The 22,102-nt window shown below is 31.9% G+C and overlaps 2 protein-coding genes across 9 annotated transcripts; both read right to left on the bottom strand.

Annotated features, from left to right (window-relative positions):
* Nucleotides 1–3,213: 3,213 nt before the first annotated feature.
* LOC123203123 (probable ubiquitin-like-specific protease 2B) lies at nt 3,214–11,708 on the bottom strand. Of its 8 annotated transcripts, XR_006499200.1 has the most exons (17): nt 11,416–11,708; nt 10,004–10,317; nt 9,823–9,913; nt 9,673–9,740; nt 8,951–9,142; nt 8,791–8,866; nt 8,252–8,360; nt 7,530–7,586; nt 6,850–6,981; nt 6,330–6,530; nt 6,183–6,238; nt 6,013–6,106; nt 5,491–5,581; nt 5,114–5,233; nt 4,580–5,008; nt 3,434–4,275; nt 3,214–3,352 (listed from the first exon to the last, which is right to left on the bottom strand). XR_006499200.1 is itself a non-coding variant. In XM_044619306.1 (16 exons), exons 1-16 carry the CDS (start codon nt 11,552–11,554, stop codon nt 3,601–3,603), a joined length of 2,844 nt encoding a protein of 947 aa, XP_044475241.1. In that variant the 5' UTR covers nt 11,555–11,708; the 3' UTR covers nt 3,214–3,600. The 8 variants fall into 8 exon arrangements, 7 of the variants coding, with proteins under 7 accessions (XP_044475241.1, XP_044475244.1, XP_044475243.1 ...); XM_044619306.1 differs by having other exon boundaries at nt 3,214–4,275; XM_044619309.1 differs by having other exon boundaries at nt 3,214–4,275; nt 9,673–9,722.
* A 2,631-nt stretch (nt 11,709–14,339) lies between these two features.
* LOC123203017 (MADS-box protein SVP-like) lies at nt 14,340–20,545 on the bottom strand. Its single transcript, XM_044619174.1, has 9 exons — nt 20,349–20,545; nt 19,988–20,180; nt 16,249–16,327; nt 15,969–16,030; nt 15,763–15,862; nt 15,613–15,654; nt 15,063–15,104; nt 14,814–14,971; nt 14,340–14,640 (listed from the first exon to the last, which is right to left on the bottom strand). The coding sequence occupies exons 2-9, from the start codon at nt 20,170–20,172 to the stop codon at nt 14,622–14,624; spliced, it is 687 nt and encodes a 228-aa protein (XP_044475109.1). The 5' UTR covers nt 20,173–20,180; nt 20,349–20,545; the 3' UTR covers nt 14,340–14,621.
* Between the last annotated feature and the right edge of the window lie 1,557 nt (nt 20,546–22,102).

Raw genomic sequence — 22,102 nt, 5'->3', positions numbered from 1 at the left:
CTGCCTATTAAAAGATCGAGGGATTCAAAATTTTAATTTTAATAATTTTGTAAATGAGCTTTGAATCTGAGAAGGCGGTCCAGTGGAAATTCAAATTTCAGGTCACGTGAGTGGCATGCGAGTTCGGTTAAATAGTACGGCTCGTGATTGTCGGAAATAAGAGGGTAACTAAAACATATATTTTGACCGCATAATTTTGATGAAATTCTAAAGTTAATTTGTCAGATTTTGTGGAGGAATAATTTTATAAAAAACCTCTAATATCACACAAATTCTTTAATATTTAAATCTAACGGTATTGTTTGGTCGGCCTTGTGGGTGTCTATAGATTTAGATTTGGAATTGATAAGGTTTTATATTTTTCATTCATCAGTAAATTTCTTTAATAAAATCTGATTTTTTTTTTTTATAAATTTAGCAAAAAGATAAAATAATATTTTCTTTTTTATAAAAAAATTTGAAAATTATTATATCTCTAAATATATTACTAGTTGTTAAACGAATAGAAATCCATCTTTCTTCTATAAAGTTAATCACCTTAATTAATTCATCAATATTGGATAGTATTTTTTGTCTTGTTATAAAAAAAAATAAAATAAAATTATATATATATATATATATATATATATATATATAGTTTGAATATACAAATAATATATTATGATGATTTGTCATTGCAATGAAACAGGAAGCAATTCTCGTGGATCTTCTTAGAGTTGTCAGCCATCATCGAGCCCGTCTGGCCACTCCCATCCGCACGGTTTAGAAAATTTACAGTAAGGCTGACTTGGACAATGTACCATTTGCTGAAACGATTTTCTTGCGTTCTAGAGCAGCTGCTAATCGCCCTTTTCTTCTCATTGAACTTGCTTATAAGATCAATGGTGAGGAGTAAGTTAAAGCTTCAACTCGACCATTGCAAAATGAAGAAAAAGATGCTGAGGTTGAAGCCGCATCTATCACCAAGGTAGATTCAAAAGCTGGATCAGATTCAATTATTGAGTCCAGTGGAGATAAGTTAGCATCAACAACTGCATCTAATGCCGGTACAAAGTCCCAAAGTGGGAATGTGGTGCAGAATAATTCAGTTCAAAACAAGAATGAGGAAGAGCCAAATAAAATCATTGGAGATGCTGTGAAGAAGATAGGGGAAGTAATTTCCCAAGGTACTGATCAAGGAGGAGCATCTGAGAAACCTCCACATACTGCCGGTGAAAAAGCAGATATTCTTTCGGCCATTTCACAAGCAAAGCAAGTTGTTGAGAGGCCTGTTGGAACACAGCAACTTGTAGTAGCTAGACCACCTCTGGAAGAGAACATTGTTCTTGGTATCGCACTGGAGGACTCAAAAAGGACTCTTCTGATCGAGGATGAAATGGCCGTGTCTGCAGAATCAAAACAATTGGCTGCCAGCCGCAATGAGAGTGGATCTCTGGCTGTTGGCAGAGAGAAGAAAGATGCCCATATGCCGGCAGTTCCTCTTCCTGGAGCCAACCAAACTGATTATTAGGATAGATCTCTGGATAGATGCTTTGTTCGATTGATGTTTTCCAGAAATATGCATGCAGCAGCGTTTTTAAAGTTGGTATGCTACAGTGTGTACACATGTCATCAACCGACTGATTGTAAATATTGTCCAAACAAAAATTTGGGTCGATAGGGCTTATTAGTTGGGACATGATTTGATTTTTCAATCATAGGGAATTGCCAAAAGTTGCTCTAGAATGTCATTGATAAGAATAGATAATATGGACACAGGGATTGGTCTAAGTGGTAAAAGATCAAAGATGATTTTTATAAATATTCAGGGTTTTGCAAGTTCAGATGATTGCAAGCTTCCGAGGTTTACTGCAAGATTCCTGGATTTAAAAAAAAAAAAAAGAAGATAATATGACCTAGTTACATATGTTATAAAAAATAATCCTGGAGCTGGAGGATAATCTGATGATGTTCTGTCACCAAAGCTATCTCCCAAAATAAAAGTAAAATTTGGCTTGCTGGCAGTTCCAGTACATCCGGTCTAGTTGTTTTTATAGCTCAGATATTAAGTCTAACATTGTTGAATTAGAAGTTCAGCATTCAAAATTTACTTTAACTTGAAAATTAGGAGATATTAATTAAAATAGGTGCAAATTTTTTCGCTTAAATATTTTAAAGCAAATTTATAGTAATTTTATTTTTTTAAATAAATTCAATTTTATTTTCAATAATACCCCTCTTGTTAATTATGTCACTTTCTCAGTAAACTATATCAAAATATATTTTTTTAATAATTTATGAATATTCTATATTTGTTAAGTTATGATTTGAAGATTCAAAAATTTATTTGAAATAATCAGTTTTTGTTATAATACAAATCAAAATAAAAAGATTAATATAAGTGCGAAGAAAGGTGCACGATGGGTGCGTGCACTTTTTCACACCTCTGTTTGTTTTTTCTTTTATATTTTTATATTATATATAATTCTATATATAATGAGTGCGTGCAGGTGGGTGCACCCACACATACCTGGACATCCTTATACACTCATACACACTCATATGCACCAATACGCATCTGTGCGCATCCATACGCACCCTTCTTCGCACTTATGTTAATCCTTTTGTTTTGATCTGTATTAAAATAAAAATTGATCATTTCGAATAAATTTTTGAATCTTTGAATCATAACGTAACAAACATAAAATGCTCATAAATTGTCGAAAAAAGATATTCTTATATAATTAGTTGAGAGAGTGATGTAATTAGTCGAAAGAGATATTATTTAAAACAAAATTAAATATAAAAAAGTTTAGGCAAAAAAATTAGTATCTATTTTAATTGATATCCTGAAAATTTGCAACCCAAAAATTTCACCTCCTCTACTGACATATTCGAAAATTTCACTCATCCTGTTACTAGAGCAAAAAATTTTGCAAAAGTTGTTCAAAACCAAGATTTGATACACCTAAAAATTTATGACGGGTAAAGGTGTGAACAAAAAAATCTAGAATCCGAATGAACAAACCCTAAGCTTGAACTCGGAATTTTTATGTGCTTTGACTTGAACAAATCATACCCAATTTAATAAACCCGATTGACAGCCCTCTCATATATTTATATGCTGGAACAAAGTTAGGAACCATAATTTAAACTCTAGTTGCTGTTGAATCTTGATTTTGCTACAAAAACGAAGGTATCCATTGAACACCCAACCCAAGCAGAAGCACTTCATGGCTCAACAAATTGTAATCTGAAATTAGGTCTAAATATGATAGTAATTACAATTGGAATCAACAATGTCAGAGGTAGTAAAATCATTGACAGCAAGCGCACCACATATCCAGGCAAAAGCCCAAAAGTTCCTCCACAGCTGTAAAATACAATCTACTAATTAGACCTTCGGTTGAACACCAACGGCATATCTAAAATTTCTATAATTATATTTACTTACATTGATAGAAGTTAAATGATTTTACGTTAACTACAAGAAAAAACTGCTCTGCGTAATCTCCCTACTAGCTCATTCTGTAGTAATACAATCAACAGCGCCACCAGCACTATTCACATGAATATCTTGTGTTAAGGAAAGAGGTCAGAGAAGAATGCAATCTACGAGTGTCACAAATGGAGATCCTTCGACAAGCTTCCAGTGAGTCCTCCTTCCCGTTCGATAGTGGAAAGCCGTGGCCTCTTTGCAGGTTGCTGTTCATATGGAACTGCCATAATATCATCATCAATAACTTGCACTTCATCATTTGCAAATTCTCTGTTTTCATCAATTACAGAGTCTTGATGCAAAGTGTTTTCAACTGAGTTAGGGTCCTCAAGCACTGATGCAGTCAGATTTTCTTGTTGGGAGGGAGGGCCTACATTTAACACATAGTCGTGTATTTTATCAGCTTCTTGAGAAGCGTCAGTGTTAGACATCTGCAGCACTTCGCTAGAGACAGATGCCAAGCCTCCTGTCAAATAACCAACATTCTCCAGAGATATGGATCTGTTTTGATCTGTTTGTTCTATAAGACTTTGACTGGCATCTTCTGGAAGTGGATTATGTTCGATTATCCCCACATCTTCTGAATCATCGGAAGCACACAAAGATGTTTCTGTGGATGAGTCAATACCTTGCTCACCTTGCATGGGGATTTCCTGGTTCCAAGAAACCTCTGTTCCACAACCTCTAGATGGATATGGAATGGTGCTAGCTTGAGCTGTGAGTTCAGTTATTTGCTGGAAACCATTTCCCCCAGAAGACAAATATCCAAAATCCTCATCTGTCTCTACCTCATCCTGCTTTAAATTAGATGAAATAGTGAAAACACATTTTAATGTGCTGATAATCCAATCAACTTCTTTGAATCTCATTACAGTAAGATTCCTAAAAATCAAACAAATTAGAACAAGCCTCTGCGGGAGAAATAAATGCAATGCTTCTTTACAGCCCTTTTTATACCAGTTATGTGTTACTAGCGGAAAAGTCTATTTAATTTTTTATATCAGTAGTAACATAAGATGAACAGTCAATAGTCATACTCACAGTCACAATTATTTTGCAAATGAATAAAATTATAAAACAATGATCAAGTAAAGTTAATACCTCCCTTTTTGATATAGCACCATTGAGATGGAAATACGACGGTGGCTGACCAAAAGATTGATACTGTTCGAGTAATGCTCCTGCAGTAGCTGCTGGCTCAAAAAACTCCCTGAGAAACAAGCCAGAATCATTAACACACTGCAATTTCCTTGCAGAAGTTGCTCCTAATACATTGATTTCAATGCCGCAGCTAGCCCGTGAATTTGATAAATTTCCACGTTGAGTTATCAAGGAACCACATCTTTCCGATAGAAAATCTGTGACTGTTTCATTCTCACTGTTTTTGTGAAATGTAGAGGATTGGTGTTCATTATGACAGACAGCTGATGTGCCTTCCCGAGAACGATTTTCAAGAAGTTCAAATATCAATTTCTGTACAAGAGTTCGTTTAAGAGAAGCCTCGGAGGGTGGAAACCAATCAACATTAAGCTGGAAAATATAAGTCAAGATATATGTGGTTAACCACTTAGAAGATTATATAATTGACAAGGCGATCTATAAGACAAGGGTGAAAAGTTACAGTAGACAACTTACAAAGTTAGAAAACTTGGTCAGTTTGAATGGGCTGAAATTAACAGGTGCTTCAGCAAGAAAGAGCTCAAGATAATGGAGCAAGAACAGGCCACAATCAAATGAATTTTCTTGCTGTGGCAGCTGACAAGTGACAAGAATTAAATTGTAAGAACAACAACAATTAACACCCATCAGACATGCACACACACAGAGGTTATTAGGTTATAATAAACCTATAGTGAGTAAATATTCAGTATATAGACATAACTGGTGAAATCAACCTTTTCCACCTTGTTACTTTCTTATTTACTAACCTAAAAGTAGTTTTTAAGGAAATCTTTTTAATTTTAATAACTCCATTCTATGATAGCTTAAAAATGTAAAAACTATTGCAATACCTCAAGTGAGACAAACCGCATATTCAAGAATTTTGAAGATATATCTTCTGAAGTGTCCTTGTGTCTCACTTTCCATTCCTCCCACAGGTAACTGTTATTTCAACAAACAAAAGTGACACGTCAACAAGTTAATGGTTTAATCTCCAATAATGCACAGAAACAGATTAGCTTTTACTGAAAACATATAACATAATAATGGTACTTATTGAGAAATAGCAGAGTATGGTGTAACTACTAAGCAACAACACTAAAATATAATTTAATACTACATCACATGATAAAGAATTTCAATTAAAAATTTCCCACCACAAGTTGAAAAAGCAAAGATAGAAATACACTGAAGCTTTTGCTCAACTATACACTTTTGAACCCTTAAAAGCTTCTTTCACATGGAAAAAAAACAGAAGTAAAGGAGTGATGTAAAGGGATATGACCAAGAGAAATAATGTTTATCAACAAAACAAAACACTATAATTTAAAAAAGATGTCAACACATAACACAGACTAAAGGCGGAAAATTACCTTTGAACAAGATTTTTGAGACCTGCATGAGTTCCTTTGATAGAATCCATATGCAAAATACAAGGTACCTTCTCTGATTTGTACAGGTCATCATCTGGAAAGAGACAAAGGTACATGAACAAGGGAGTTTTCCAAATAGGAACCATAAATTAGATTAAAACGGGACTTACCCCTATAAGCAGCCACTTCACCAAGATGACAAATGATTATTAAACTCCAGTGTAAGCTATCATAAAATGCATATAAAATTTATCAGTGCCCAAATAAATAGGGAAAGTTCCGGAAAAGAAACAGAAGTTTTAAAACTGATTTCTTACTTGAAGTTCACAGGAATGAAAATGTAATCTTTTCCAAACATGTCCACTTTTCTTGTCCACTTATGAACACGTAGAAAAGCAGCCCTGCCATCAGAAATACTGGACGGATCTTTGTCTAAATCCGCAAGCTTTCGAAAGAAAAAGCTGTTAAAAAAATGAAATCTATGCATTTCCTCAGCTTGAATCTGATTCTTTATATACCTGCCAAACAATGATATTTTCAAACTATTTTTTTCTTAAATAAATCAATTAAAAAAAATTATTGTCAGAACCTAATTTAAAATAAAATCAAAAGCAAAAATTTCCTTAAAATGTCATAGTGTTGCAGCTTCTTCTTACTTGCTATGTTTCCAAGTTAGAATCATAAGCTAATAAATAAAAGAACACAATAAATAATAAAAAAATAATGCAGCCTGGGCTATGCATTGAACCAACAAGAGAGAATTTGAAGCTCAATATCCTACAGTGAAACAAATAGATCACATTAATGAAAACTTTAAATTTACACAAATTAACTTACTTGATATAAAAGTCAATGAGTGTATCATTGATAAATGTTTCTGGTTGTAAGAGATCAACATCTCGCTTGCTAATTGAAACTGCATCTGAATCCCCTTTTGGATAGATTACATCTTCAAAAGGCTCATCAAAGCTGTAACATCACATGTTTGAACTTATTCAGTTAGACACCATTAAGTGCTAACAAATACACCCTAATAAATATGAATGTTGATCACCGAGTTTCATTTACTTCACAAGTACAAGTTTTATTCAATATATCGTAAGGAAGATCGAAGGCTCATCAAAAACTGTAAGATGTCTTTTATAAGAATAATTCATAAGTTTTTAATAGTTCTGGCTTTTCTCCAGAAACAAGCCCTCATTCACTCATCCCACAAGCAAAAACATATTTACATTAGATGATAAAGCTATTCCCATTTATCAGTTAAACTACAAGAAAAAAAATCTAATATAAGGATGGAGCATCATAATGTGACAAATATCATTGTATTTGACTCATGGAAAGAAAAAGAGAATGTAATAAGAAAAATGATGACATGGTATCAAAGAGGCAAATGAGAGATAGCTGGATAAAAGAATTATCTAACAATATGGCAAAAAGGCCAGTCCAACAAATAAAACTTATATCTACACATGCAATTAAAATAGGATAAGAGAAAACAGTTAGCTTTCACTCACTTGGGAAAATATTGCCTCCGTTCAAACACATCATTTCCATTCATTTCCATGAGACCACTATAAGTAAATGAAGCAAAATGTGTCAATAGAATAAGCACAAGAAAAGTTAAATGAGATTAAAAGGAAAATTATGAGATAACACCTAAAGAACTTCAATGCACAATCAGTTCCTGGTTTTGCTGCAAGACAATATGTGAAATGTAAAAAATTGTCAAACAGCACACAAACATTCACTGTAAAATGTTTATGTCATGATGCACACATATCTTAAATAGCAACCTCCAATGGGCCAAACACTAAAAGTATTGGTTAAAGCACAATAAAATTTGAAATCCTGCAACAAGCCAGACATTTGGTTATAAGCACAATCTTGATTTATTTACAAAAATTTTCAAAGTTTATCAGCCAGGTTACTAACCTTTATAGAATCATGGTCATCTTATTATCAAAACAGAAGGTAAAAGGACTTTAGTATACATCAACCACCATCATATACCCAGACAGATTTACACGGTGAAGTCAACAAATTATGGCATACATTGCCACAAAGAATAGAAGGATAATGTTAAAACACAAAGAAGTGACATAACTAAATAGCTTTAGAAACCACTTACAAAGCAGGTAACTTGAAACGTATATTGCTCATCTTCCCATAACAAGGAACACATTCAATAATAATAATAATAATAAACAAAATTATTATAAAAAATAATTAAACTTACTCAAGCACAACATTCCATATAGCCTTGTATTTATCGTTTAATGAGGTGATTTTTTCCTGTTTCTCAGACCAGTTTGGCTCAATAACTGCAAACCTCATTTCCTCAATGCCTGAATCAATTCAGAAAGGAAAAATAATAAGAAAGCAGAACTATTCAAGTGTTTGAACTTCAAGACGATTGTAAAAGTATAGCCTCAGACTCATACAGAGATGCAATTAAAAGATGCAGCGCGTTTTCTACTTCTGATCAAATCATAGCCAAAAATGCAATATATGTATATAAATATATTGCTTTTATTAAACGATAAAAGGAAAAAATAGAATCCCTATATGGATAGTAACAAATCAAACTTGAGGCAATGTAGAACAAGATCAAAGATTTCAGGGAGATCAACACAGTCACAAGAATATAAGAAGCATTTTGATAATCTTCAGAATAAAATGTCATTATATCCTACATCAAGAGACAAAAAAAATTCAAGCACAATGCAGTGCTACTTCACAAAAACATGAGCACTAAATTTTCCCAAGTACACAGACCTGAAGCATGCTTTGAATCATCATCTTGGATTGAATTCTTTGATAGTAGGTGAAGCTTAACCGCAACAGATGCAACCTACATAATGTCCAAACAAGAAACTGTAAATCCTTATGAAAAGCATATGCAAAAACCAACTAACACTTGAATGAATAATCTCACCTTTTGAAACCAATGACATTCAATATCTACAATATCATCAATTCCCCAACTAAAATTTCCTTGACTACCCCATGTAGTTGAATCCTTGATTGTAATACCAGAGCAAGAGAAAGTTATTAGTGACCCCGAACAAAGATCATCCCGATACACAACATAATCAGGACATATAACCACTGTCATGTCTATGTCATCCTGCAAATTGCAGAGAAAGAATATACAATCAGGTTTCAAAGGCACTTCTAAATTCTGACAATGCTTAGACTCGACTGTACTGAAAATGTGATATCATTAATAAAAAATTTGTGCCAACAGTTCAATTTAATAAACTTCTCATGGGTTGACAGCAACAGGCATCTCCACTTACTACAGAATACATGTTTATTTCTTGTATGTGTGAAACTTTCTATCATGGACTAAGCCAAAACAAATATAGAACTAACCATAAAGGAAACAAAAAAAATTTAGTCAAAATTGAACTGACAATAGCTTCTTTCAAGGTAGCAATGAGAGTGAAATGAATGCGGCACAACATAAGCAGTTACCGATACACACATAACACTGCCTATCCCCAGCAGTTAAAAATGACAACAACAAAACATCTAAGATGCTGAAAATATCAAGCGCACTAAACGGATATCCACAGTCAACAGACCAAATAATGTCTGTTTTACGAATAATGCATTAAACACTTGAATAGTTTATCAAGAAGAAACGAGCATTACCATTTCCATATTGTCAAAGCAATGATCTGATACATGACCTTTCAAAGACGCTGAAATTATGCAGCAAACTGGTTTTAGAACATAAAGGATCACAACATAATTTATGGTAAATGATAATAAAAAAAATCCAAATTAGACATTATATTATACCATAGTCTTCCATAGTATCAGAAATAGGACTCAAAGGAGAACCCTCATCCATACTTCCATCAACATCAGAATTCACAGCTACTGGTTCATTCTGAAGAAATTAGAACTAATATAAGCATAACCATGTTATTATTGTCTATAGTCAGAACATATATGTGGAGAAATATGAAAACCAAAATACATTTGATGGAAAATCTGAATAGCTGCAATCGAAATGGTTTTTCCCAGGTAAAGGCTCCTGATGGCACAAATCTCTAGAGTCCGGCTCACAAAAGAAATTTTCAGTCCCACAATTATCCTTTCTCAAACAAGGGATTTGTTCAGAACTTGTAGAATTCACTTGAGTAGCTCTAACAACACTATCCTCTCTATCTGCATCCATGGATGCATATGTATTTTTCTGATTGTCACAACCAGGATCACAGTCAACTGCACCAGAATTTACACAAAGCACACTGCCAATTCCTTGTTTCTGAATGTTGGTCCCTGAGGCAACTTGAAATTAACTCAATTATTACTTTATTAGCATAGTGATGGCATTTGAATGTTATTGTATCATCCTTTTTATAGGTATTCTAAACCATAATATCAAAACAGGAACAAAAAAAAGATCAAAACTGCTAATCAAAACCTAAAACAAAAATGCACAAAAGATGAACAGTTTAATTGACATGGCAAGAAACCATCTTTTATTCTTTTCACCTTTTTCTTTGTCTGCTTCTATTTTTCTTTCTTAACCAAAAATTTCTTCAAAATCAGTGCAATGAACTGAAGTGAAGAATTGGGATTGTTTTCTTGATAGGTAATTAACCTGAGGAGTAAACCACCAGCTCATGGGAGAAAACTGCATACCTGACCACTTGATTAAACCCTCCAAAATTGTTATCGAAATTTTCATAGAATAGGCCATCTTGGCCTTGAATACACAAATCTTAGAATTTGAACGCTTTATATCCTTTTTCAGGAAAGACAACCATGAATGATAATTGAAACTTAGCATAAGGCACTAACATAAACATAAGTTTATAAATTAGTAGACAAGACATCAGATATAACTTGCCTAGGAAATATAGTTTGTCAAAGCTAAATCAAGACTTAGTCGACTGATTCGCATAAAATTAGGTGACACAGATATTTATAATTCTTCTTAGTTTTTATAGTACTCTTGTAAACCTCAGTAAACAAAACTCCAACACACATTGGGTTTCTCCTGTGTACTTCTTAACAAGTGTGCAGTAACAATTTCCAAATTAGAAACTCAAACTTAAACATGTAACACAAATTTTTTAAAAAAAAGTACAGTTACCGGAAATAACATTGAATTGTTACAAAAAAACAAAGCTTTACATGATCATGGCTCGAAATAAATTAGCCAAACCCATTAGAAATCACGTATAATCTCATTCGTGAAACTAAAACTAACTTTAGTAAATAAAATGAAATTATTTATTTCTAAAAAAAAAAGTAAAAGCTCAAACATCAAAATCCCGTATTTTCCGGGGTTTCTGAGAAAGGGAAAACGTTAATAAAATAAAAAATAAAAAACATTCAGCTTTCGCACATACCAATCATAGAGCCAAAAAAGAAACTCACCGCATTCAAGTAAATCATGCTTCAGAACCCCAAAATTATCATCGTTAGGGTTCTTATACTTCGAAAGGAAGTTACCAGCTACATATTCAGTCAACTCGTCCTCTGCTTTGAAGTCAAAGGCTTGGCGCCCGTTTTCCATCTGGCGGAAGGATTGAGTAACTGAGCGTGTCAAAACCCGTTCAGTGGGTTTTGACGATCGAAGGTAATTAGTAACGGATTTTGAGGAAAAAGAAAAAAGAAAAGAAGGAGCTCTCAATTCGATAAAGGACCAACTTGAACGAAATTGTTCGTTTCGGGTACTATTGGATTTAAAAAAAAAAACTCCCAAATGTTTTTTTTAAGTGAAGGACTAATAATTTGAAAAAGAGCGAATACCTCCCTCGATGTTCTTCTAAATTACATGAGTTTAATAAAAATATTACAAATTATTAGTATTAATTAATTAAATAAAAAGAGAAATTAGTTACAGTAGACTTATTTTAATCATATTATACATTTTTAACGTTTTTTATTTTACGATTGTAACCAATAAAAAGTATTTTACCAAAATTACCCTTACCATAAAATAGGGGGACTACCTTATTTTCATAACTTCACCCATCTATCCCTCTTACCTCTCACATTCTTCTTGGTTTTTTGGACAATTTCGACTCCAAATCTTCGTTTTACTTCACTTTCTCAATCATATTCAGTTTGATTTTGCATTCTTTCTTTTTGAGTTTGAAAATGATTATTAATTGATAAAAAAATATTTATTTTTAACTCAAAAATATATTTTTTCCGCCGACTTAACGTATAGTTTAAATTTTTTATTTTAAATCTTTTCCATGTAATTAAAAGAACAACCTTGTAATAAAAATTAGAAATATTTATAACTGAAATATCAAAAAAAATAACATTATATATATATATATATATATATAATCAATCAAATAAAAAAAATTTATACCCAAATACACTCTTTAAAATTTTGATATTCAACTAATTTTACTAGATGGTAAGGTCTCATGGTAACCACCATTTGCCAAGTGTATGATACATATGGTAAGGTCTCATGGTAACCACCGTTTACGGGGTGTTTGATTTAAGTAATATTTTATTACCAAAATAGAAAGATTATCTTGAAGATAGATTACTTAGAATATTATTGGGTTTAAATGATTATTATGTTTGATAAAATTTGATAGATATAAATAATTATTGTGTTTGGTTAAAGGTAATAAAAGATTACTAGTAAATTATTTTACTTAAATGTCCTTGAATATAATTATTTTTAAATATTTTTTATATTATTTATCATATTAATTAAAAATAAATTTATTTTTACCTCAAAAAATTAATAAATAATAATATAACTATAATAAAATCAAAATTACCTTAGTAATCTTTAAATAGCTAAGGTGAAGGTGATAATCAGATTACCACCTATATTACATATCACGTCAACATTAATAATAGAAGATTATTATAATATTTTATTACTGACAAACCAAACAAATGAATAAAAGATATATTACCAAAGTAATCTTAAAAAACTCAAACCAAACGCCCCCTTAAAGATTTTGGTCAAAGATAGTCAGCCCTAAGACGGTCAACGTCATCTACCAAGCCCTAGTATTTAAGTCGGCATGGGCCTGTATGTCGATAGGTTGACCGATAAGTGTACTCTTACAAGTCTCTGAAACCCATTATGGAGTTTTGTCTCTTAAAAAAAGAGCCCAAAGACGATTTATCATCCCAACTTTAATTTAATCTTAAAAAACAAAAACCCCAAACACTTACTCATCTTTAAATTTTTATTAAAAATATTTTTAAATAAAAAAAAATATTTTTTAATAATAATATTAAAAATATATTATTTTATTTTATTTTTCTTCTTAAATTTTAAAAATTAATATTTTCATTTTAGATCTCAATTTTAAAAGATAATTTTTTCTTTTGAAATTCTTAGATTTTTTCTTCATACCCTCTAACCACCACTAATGACCATCAATCACTAGAGAACCCAAACTTTGTTGGACAATAAACATTATCTAGACCTAGATAGTCTAGACGACATTCTTCACCTAAATCAAACGGTAAAACATCATCCTTTAACAACACTCTTGGTTCAAAGATAGTTCTTAGATGGTACTTTTAGCTCAAAGGCCATCCTCTAAAAGTCTAAAAGGCAATATCTTTTTCCAGTATAAGAACATCATTCACTAAAAAAAGAAGTCGGATTTCAAGTTTGATATTCTTAAAAGAAAAAATAAAAATTTCAAAACTTAATTATAAAAAAATTTATTAATTTTTTCAAATAAAAAAAAATGATGTAATTTTAATTATTTTAATATTAATAATAAAATAAAAATTTTATTTTTTAACCCCTATCAAAAAATTCATGAATATATCCTAATAAACTTAAACTTAAATAGATATTTATGATTTTTATTTATCATAATTAAATATTTATAAATAGTCCTTTGGCCTAAAATAAAAGATAAAAACAACTTTGCTGCATTAGTTCTACGCATCGAAGCTTTGCCATGCAAGCATATCCATACATAAGCAAAGTGCTAGTCAAAGACAATCTGACTTCCTGCACACCAAGTAAGAAAACTGCGATTCCCACAGGAGGTTAGTTTGAGTGATAGTGCGAAAACCCTCTCATAAAATATTAGAGTTCCATTAATATAATATCTCTCCCAGGTCAAAAACCTGAATTGATTAAATTGAAACCAAATTATAAAAACCTAAAATTACCCGAAACAATAATTGAGTCTAATACTGCACCCTGAGACTTACCTACCAATTCGGCAAAGTGGAATAGAATTCCCTGCCAGTTAAAAGGATTTTTTAAAAAAAAGAAGAAGGAAGAATATGATGATATGCCCATGAAGAAAATAATGGTGTAATCCGGCAAAGTCGAACAGGTTCCATCATTGAAAAAAGGAAAACTTCGATATGCCCATGAACTGAAAATTATGGTGTAAACAAAGTAACCTTTTAACACAACTTCTTTATTGAAGTTTTACAACACGGTTAAAGTACCTTTCTCCAGTCTTCTTGAGTAGGCCAATCGTAGATATTAATTAAAAGAAAAGGATTAATTCTCCTGGACCTGTCATAGGCAAACACATCTCCCGTATAGAACACTACAACTTCTTAAAATGAAAACAGGTCTGGTTTTATTCATTGCGAGAATCCGCTTCGTCTTCACCAATTCAGCTGGAGAACGGAAGCCTGCAAGGTGGTTGAAAAAGTAAAACTGATTAAGAAAAAATATGTACATCCAGAAGTACCCATGCATAATAAAGCATTAATTGTTGTATCAAGATTCAGAAAGCTTAAGACTGTTGAATAGGGAGATGAGATATATCTACATGTGCATGGCCTATGATGATAATTAAGCTTACCCTAATCTGAGAGAAGTATCAGAAATGTCATCCTCCACAGGAGGGCCACCGCTAAAGCTGCAAACGTTAGTTGCAGATTCTGATGACATCCCTTCTTCCTGGATTGCGATTTCTGAATCAGCTAGGGCAAGCCTTTTTCCGTTATACAAGGTGGCCACCTGTTCCAAATACGAAATATCCTAGCCATTTTCAGATGAAATGAAATCAATAAAAACAATTATAATAGCCCACCAAAATGAATTCTTCAACCTTCTGTTTTAGTAGTCTATTCTCCTCCATCAGCCGCGCTCCCTGGCAGTACCAAGTCGAAAACTCATATATCAAAATCTTGACTTATAGATGGTATCTAAAAATCTTATAAAGTAAATAAAAACATAATGTATTTCAATGAATACATCCTCTGAAACTTTGCAATGATCTTATTTAATATATCCTTAAGAAGAAACTTGTTTGTCATCCTTTTAGTATTACAAAAAAAAAAAAAAACTGATATTAGTGAAAGAAAAATAAAGAATGGATAAATATCCGATCTTTATAAATATTATTTTTATGGTTTTAACGATTAATTATTTAAATTTTCGTTAAAACATAAATTTATTATTTTAATAAAGATAAAATAGTCGTTTAAAGTTTATTTTTCGTCTAAATTTATTACTTTAATAAGGATAAAATAGTCGCCAAAATTTTATTGTTACCATCATTATACTTTTAACAAAAGATGCAATAACGACAAGCAACGACATGAACAAAAGGCACAGATTAGTTGTTTAAATTAAATTAAATTAAATTTTTGTCTAACCTTCCTCTCAAGCGAAGAAATTTCATTCATAATCTTCTCCCTCTGACACAAAAGTAAAACTCATGTAAAAACCTGCATGAATTATAGTACATATATATATATATAGACACACACACACATAGTTTGCAATAAAATTAAAGCAACACATACCTTTGTTTCAAGAACCCGGCCGAGTCCTGATTCAAGTAATTTTTCAAGTTGCTGTAAATCCTCTATATTCAATCCTCGAAGATCTTCTCCTCTCATTTGTCTATTATAAAAGGTAATATTCATAACAACATAATTTTAGCTAACTTACCAAAGAAATAAAAAAAAACAGTATGACTACATTAATACACACACACACACACACACACCTGAGTTGGCGGCTCTTTTCAGCAACTTCCTTGCTCAATCTGATGTGGTTGCTGTTTTCCAGCTATATATATAAAAGAATGGAATTGCCAGTCAGAAGTGAAGTTCTGCTATGAAAGCTTGACATTTTACTGGGAAGAAGAAGCTTTATACATGTGATGCCAAGTTAGCCAATGAAAGTGAATTGCAGATCTTTTCCATTGCAGTTTTTGAATAGTCGACCAGATAAAAATATGCTTGATTTAAATTATAATGATCTAAAAAACTGATCAAATAAATTACCTGCAGATCAAGCGATGGTTGGTCAAGTTTTCCAATGTTATGAGAATGCAGATTATACCTTGAAATCGTGTCCTTCATGCTACAATCAAAATGTGTGTATAAATATGTTAGACAGGCTGAAACTCATAGCAGAGTTTGCTATGTATAAGATGTGTTAAAAACACAATGAATTTTCTGAAACTAAACTGTGACTTGACATATATGGCAAGGGGAATAAAGATCCGATCAGCTGGGAAGGTATCAAACCCTGTTCATATATTTGATCTATAAAAATTATAAATGTCTATTCAAAACTTTATAACACAAAGTTGCTTAGTTATAGTGAATTCTGAACAAACTGTAAAGCTGAGCAAAATCTAACCGGCTTGGCCTACATAGGAAAAAGAAGAATTTCCACAAAGCCAACGTGAGTTGATGAAGAGAAGAGCTTCTGTTATTCAAATGTGTTGAAGTCACACATAAAGGGGAGCAAAGACTCAAATCTAAGGTCTTCTCCCTAAAAGTTTTAGGGTTTCACCAATTTTACTAACCCCTGGTTATATTATTCATATTTCTATCTACTACAACTCACGTCAAATCAACTTATAATTTAAGACATGCATTTCAATCAAGAGAATTAACCGTGAAAACTTAAAGACATGGCGACAACTTCATAAGATAACTTATGTCTTAGAGTTAATCTACACTCAAAGGAATTTCAATATGTGTGTGTGCGTGTGTTTATATTAGTAATTTATAAGTACTATCCTCTAATTCATGATATAAAATTTAGAATTAATGTATTTCCACATTAAACAACATAAAGGTGCCGCATCCAATATGACTGGCATGCAATTACCAAGTCGATATGCTCGAGCAAATATCATAGAGGAAAAAAATAATGAAGAATGTTGTACAACACAATAATTCAAAAAATGTACAACTAAAAATAACCAATTGGCATGTAATGGAAATAGAGCTCTTAGGAGGATGTATAATTTTGTATCCTAGATATCAAAAGGCTATTGATGTTACTCCAGATTAATTTCCCTCGCATCAATCTTTATTATGAACGTGATTGATACTTACTAATTTTCAAAACTATAGATGTTCTTGGTCATGCATGGCAGCACCTTTTCCAACTACTTAGTGTCAATATACTTGATTCTTCTTTACAAATAGGCCTTTCCCATTGAATCTAGTTTGAGGCCATGAAACCCTATTCTTAAAAGTAATATCAGAGTTTATTCCATACTCAATCTACCAGAAAGTTTGCAATATTTCACCCTCCAAGGCCACATGCATTAAAATTCTTTGTTTATATCTATACACTTGTTTAAAATTCTTTGCCAAATCTTCAGACTTATACACAAAATAAGCCAATAAAGTTAAATTCAACTTGTTGAGAATCGACCACATTCATGCACGTAAGACTCGTTAATGACTATGGGAAGGTCAGCATAAATTTGAACCAACAATTTGTACATAGTTGTTGCTATTAGTCTTCAACAAATATAATTATTAGAACTTTGACTCAAATTTACATTCAAGACGATTTTAATTTATCAATAAAACTATATATATACGCTTTTGAATATATAATTAAGTAAATAAACGATAGGCCACAAGTGATTGAGAGATTTCGAATTAAAAATAAAGTTACCCCCAATCATATAATGACACATCATTCATATATCTAATTATGTATACAAAAATATGTATATATAACATTGTTCTTAATTTATTAATAAGCTTATGTCCAAACACAACTTTTGAGTCTAACCTGGAACAAATTAAACTCAAACATATTCATGAGTGATCAACTCAAGTTCAAGCCTAGCTAAAATATTTATAAATAATATAAACGACCAAAAACTCAACCAACATTTTCCAACCCTTGTGCAAACAAGTGTCATTAGGTGTTCATTAGCTAGACTCTTTCACCTTAGATGTACTAACATGGAGCTTGGTTTAGAAGGTCACCTTAATTACTAAACTAACATCTAACTTGATTTTGAGCTCTTGCTTGATTCCTTTGAAGTTGAAACCAATAAATACTCCTTATTGCTCGGTTATATTGGCCAACTTAATCATGTTTATTAAAATGATAACACTCTTTATTCAAGTCAGCTGGCCATTATAACCAAAAGAGTTTAATGGCTTTCTGCTATATGGAAAACCAACAATACAGAAGGACTTTTCAAAGGAGCCCTTGAAAGACAAGGATGATATCAATGTTTTCAAAAACTTAAAAGGCTTAAAATTTGATAGAATTTATGGATTTCTGCTGATCTTTTAGAATATCTTATGAAACAATCAAGAACATTAATCATAAGTCTGAATACTTAAACTTCTCAATGCACTGAAAGATATATTTATTTTGCCCTTTTCCACTCTCTACTCTCTCCTTCTCACTCCCTCGGGAGTAAAATCCATTAAAATAAAACTTGTAACATATAGTTCAGTTTTTAATAAGAATGATTTACTTCATATCTTTCATTTCATTATTTAACCTAATTATGATAATTAATTTAATTTCTTATAAAAAACTAGCAGATTTTTAAATCATGAAATGATAATATCAATTCTCATTTAAAAAATAAACATTTTCATTATCTCACACATATATAATCTCTTTCCTCAAAACTTATAAATTTAAATCAAATTTCTCTTGAAACCCTGAGGATAATTCAGGGTTTCACGAGTCAAGGGATCAATGCAGTTCGAACCTAGAGAATTTTGCAACTCTACCACTTCTACTAACCAAGGGATCAATGCAGTTCGAACCTAGAGAATCTTGCAACTCTACCACTTTTACTAACCTTTGAGTCCTTTTAACTTAAAGTTGGTGAACACCTATTGCAAAACCTCTTACTCCATATATAATAACTACTCTGCCTAACATATCAATTATCAATGGTATTATTAATATATTTTAGTTCAAACCTTATTATCAAACATATAATTACATATTTATTAAAGTAAATATATACACACACACACACACAGAGCGGTTACATTTAACCCTTTAGCTCACGTCATGAATCCTCATTGATCGTGTCCCTCCACAAGCTGTTTATACTTACACAGGTGAGGTTTCTGTTATTTTCTTAATCACCATAACAGTATCCTAGATTACAAAGACTTATTCAAATACAGTACAGTATATTTATAATTTCCCCCTTGACACCGGTTAAATAATTAAACCGATGCGCACGTAGGTGAGCTCAAATATAGAGATGAAGTTACAATATTGGTACTTATTTTGTTATTTTATGATAAAATAAAATGTCAATAAATTAAGAATATTATAAAAATTTTGAGACTTTTTTTTTATGTTATTGGTATATAAATCGAGAAGATTCACCCACAAGTCATAATAGGATCGAGGATCCGCCGGTGTAACAGGCAACTATAGAAAGCAAAGTTCTGGGTCTTATGGGAGACTGCTGTTGACCAGAAAATCTAAAATGCAATTCAATGGAGGAGATGACAAAGATTTTGTAAGCGGCCGTGAGGGTTTTCGCTCTTAATAACTCTTAAGAGTGGTATCAAAGAAGTGCAACGTTTTGTTGAAAGCAGCCATGGAATTTCAGCAAAGAAATTGCTTTGTTGCCTTCTATAAAATTATTTTCTTGCTGCTTGAAAACACATAAACGAAGACACGGGAAGACAAAGACCCGAAATAATAGGCGGAGCTGAAGAAGAAAAGTTACGGATATATCGTACGGAAATTTGATATAGAGAAATTGGAAAATACCTGGAGGAGCTGCAGTACTCAAAGAGCTTGCCAGTGGCTGAGAAAATGATGAGAGCAACCTCGGCATCACAGAGAACAGAAAGCTCTTCAGCTTTCTTGAAGACACCTCTTCTCCTCTTAGAGAAGGTGACTTGCCTGGCCGTCACGTTATCAATCTTCTTGATCTTGATCTTCTCTCTCGCCATTCTTCACTCTGTAAGAAATCATCAACCTATCTTATAAGAAAGGAAGAAACAATACACATAAAATGGAACCAAAAGGGGTAAAAATGAAGTGAAATCCTAGCAGGAACCCTAGTTAAAGACCCGGTTCAGATCCAGGCTAAGAAAACCAGAAAAATGTGAAAAACAAGAAAACCCACCAATCATAACTCATGAACATGCGAACAATTACAGAAATCTGACAGCTTAGAGATATTCTTGTGTGTTGGTTTGTTTCTTATTCAGCTTATGGGAGGGGAATGTTAGGTCTGAACTGATCTCACAGCCATTAAAAGCCACCAATTAGGGGAAAGTGATTTAAAGAGAGAGAGAGAGAGAGAGAGAGAAACTTAGATGTGTGTTCAAGAAAGGAAAGGTTGCCTTCCCTTTTATAGCCAAACAGTATCTTCTTTAAAATTATTATTATTATTATTATTTTATATTTTTATACTTTACTACGTAATCAAGATAACAGTAGGTTAATATTCAAAGAGTGACAGAGACATGGATCAACGCGAACTTGAATTATTTATCAAAATAAGGTCTCTTTTTTTTTTTTTTTTTTGGCGGATGGCTCTCCGTACATACATGGCCATGCTGCCACCCAGCTCATAGCAATAATGGTTTGAACGTATACCTCTCTATCTATTTGGGATAAATGTATTTCTGTTCATTTTTAGTTCCACTCAAATGTTTTGTTTGTGTAAGTAGAAATGAAAGAACCATGAATAATATAAAGAAATATGAATTTAAATTTAAATTTTTTATTTATCTAATTTGTTTTATTCAATATGACTAATTAGATTTTAAAAATGATGATTCGGTTTAAATAAGACTTATATTAAAAAAAAGGTCAAATAACTTATTCCCATCCAAAGTATATTACATTGTTAAGTTTTTCACTTTTAACTTTAAAATCTTATTTGTCTATATATGAATAATCAAAGTTAATAAAATTCTAACCACTTAAAAGTTTATCTCATTTTTTTCCTAAATTTTAAAAATAAACATTTTCTCCTTTAAGCCAAATTTTAAAAAATAACTTTTCCTCTCCTAGGGTTTAGTTTCAATATCTGACCACTTTCTCTGATGTCACCGTCAGCCGTCTCTCCCTCTCAACAGTTCACATTCCTCGATGATTTGCCTCAATGACACTTGAACCCCTCTGATATTGTCTAAAAAGATGAATTATCTTTTCAGAATCAATCTCATCTTTCTCGTTTAGGAAGTCTTTCCAGACGATGTAACACAACGTCAAAGGGGTTTGAGTTTCATTGAGGCAAATCGTCAAAGGAAGAAAAACTGTTTGGAGGGAGAGACGATCAATGATAACACTAAAGAGAATGATTGGATATTGGAACTAAACCCTGGGGGAGAATGTGATTTTTTAAAATTTGGTTTATGAGAGAAAATGTTAGTTTTTTAAATTTAGGAAAGGAAAAAATATAAAATTTTAATTTATTTTTAATATTATATATAAAATGATAATTTTACTTATAAAATTAACAGACTTAATAGCTCATAGGTAGATAAATGAAATATTCAAAGTTAAATAATGAAAACTTGAGAATATAGCATGCAGGGTTATTATTTAAAAAAATTATTATGTTAAAAAAATACAAGAAATGAAAACTTGAGGATTTTTTTTTAATGGTCAAATGACCCAATCAGAAGAAACCACAATTTTTTAATTTTAATTTTGGATATTTATCATCCATTTTTTATTAAAAAATTATTATGTAAAAAAATACAAGGTTATTTATCCTCAAAATTTTTTTATTCTTTCCAAAACCATTTCTCAATTTTCCCTATTTCCATAATCGCACAGCCGCATGCTCCATCGCTAACTTCTTTCCATTGTAGGGCTCTTCCCTTGCCACCGTCGGCAAAATCTACACATCCTTACCACCACAAT

This window comes from Mangifera indica, chromosome 19 (assembly GCF_011075055.1).
Source record: "Mangifera indica cultivar Alphonso chromosome 19, CATAS_Mindica_2.1, whole genome shotgun sequence".
Classification (NCBI taxonomy): Eukaryota; Viridiplantae; Streptophyta; class Magnoliopsida; order Sapindales; family Anacardiaceae; genus Mangifera; species Mangifera indica.
The sequence above is the reverse complement of the archived record's forward strand: the minus strand, read 5'-3'. Positions and strand labels throughout refer to the sequence as shown.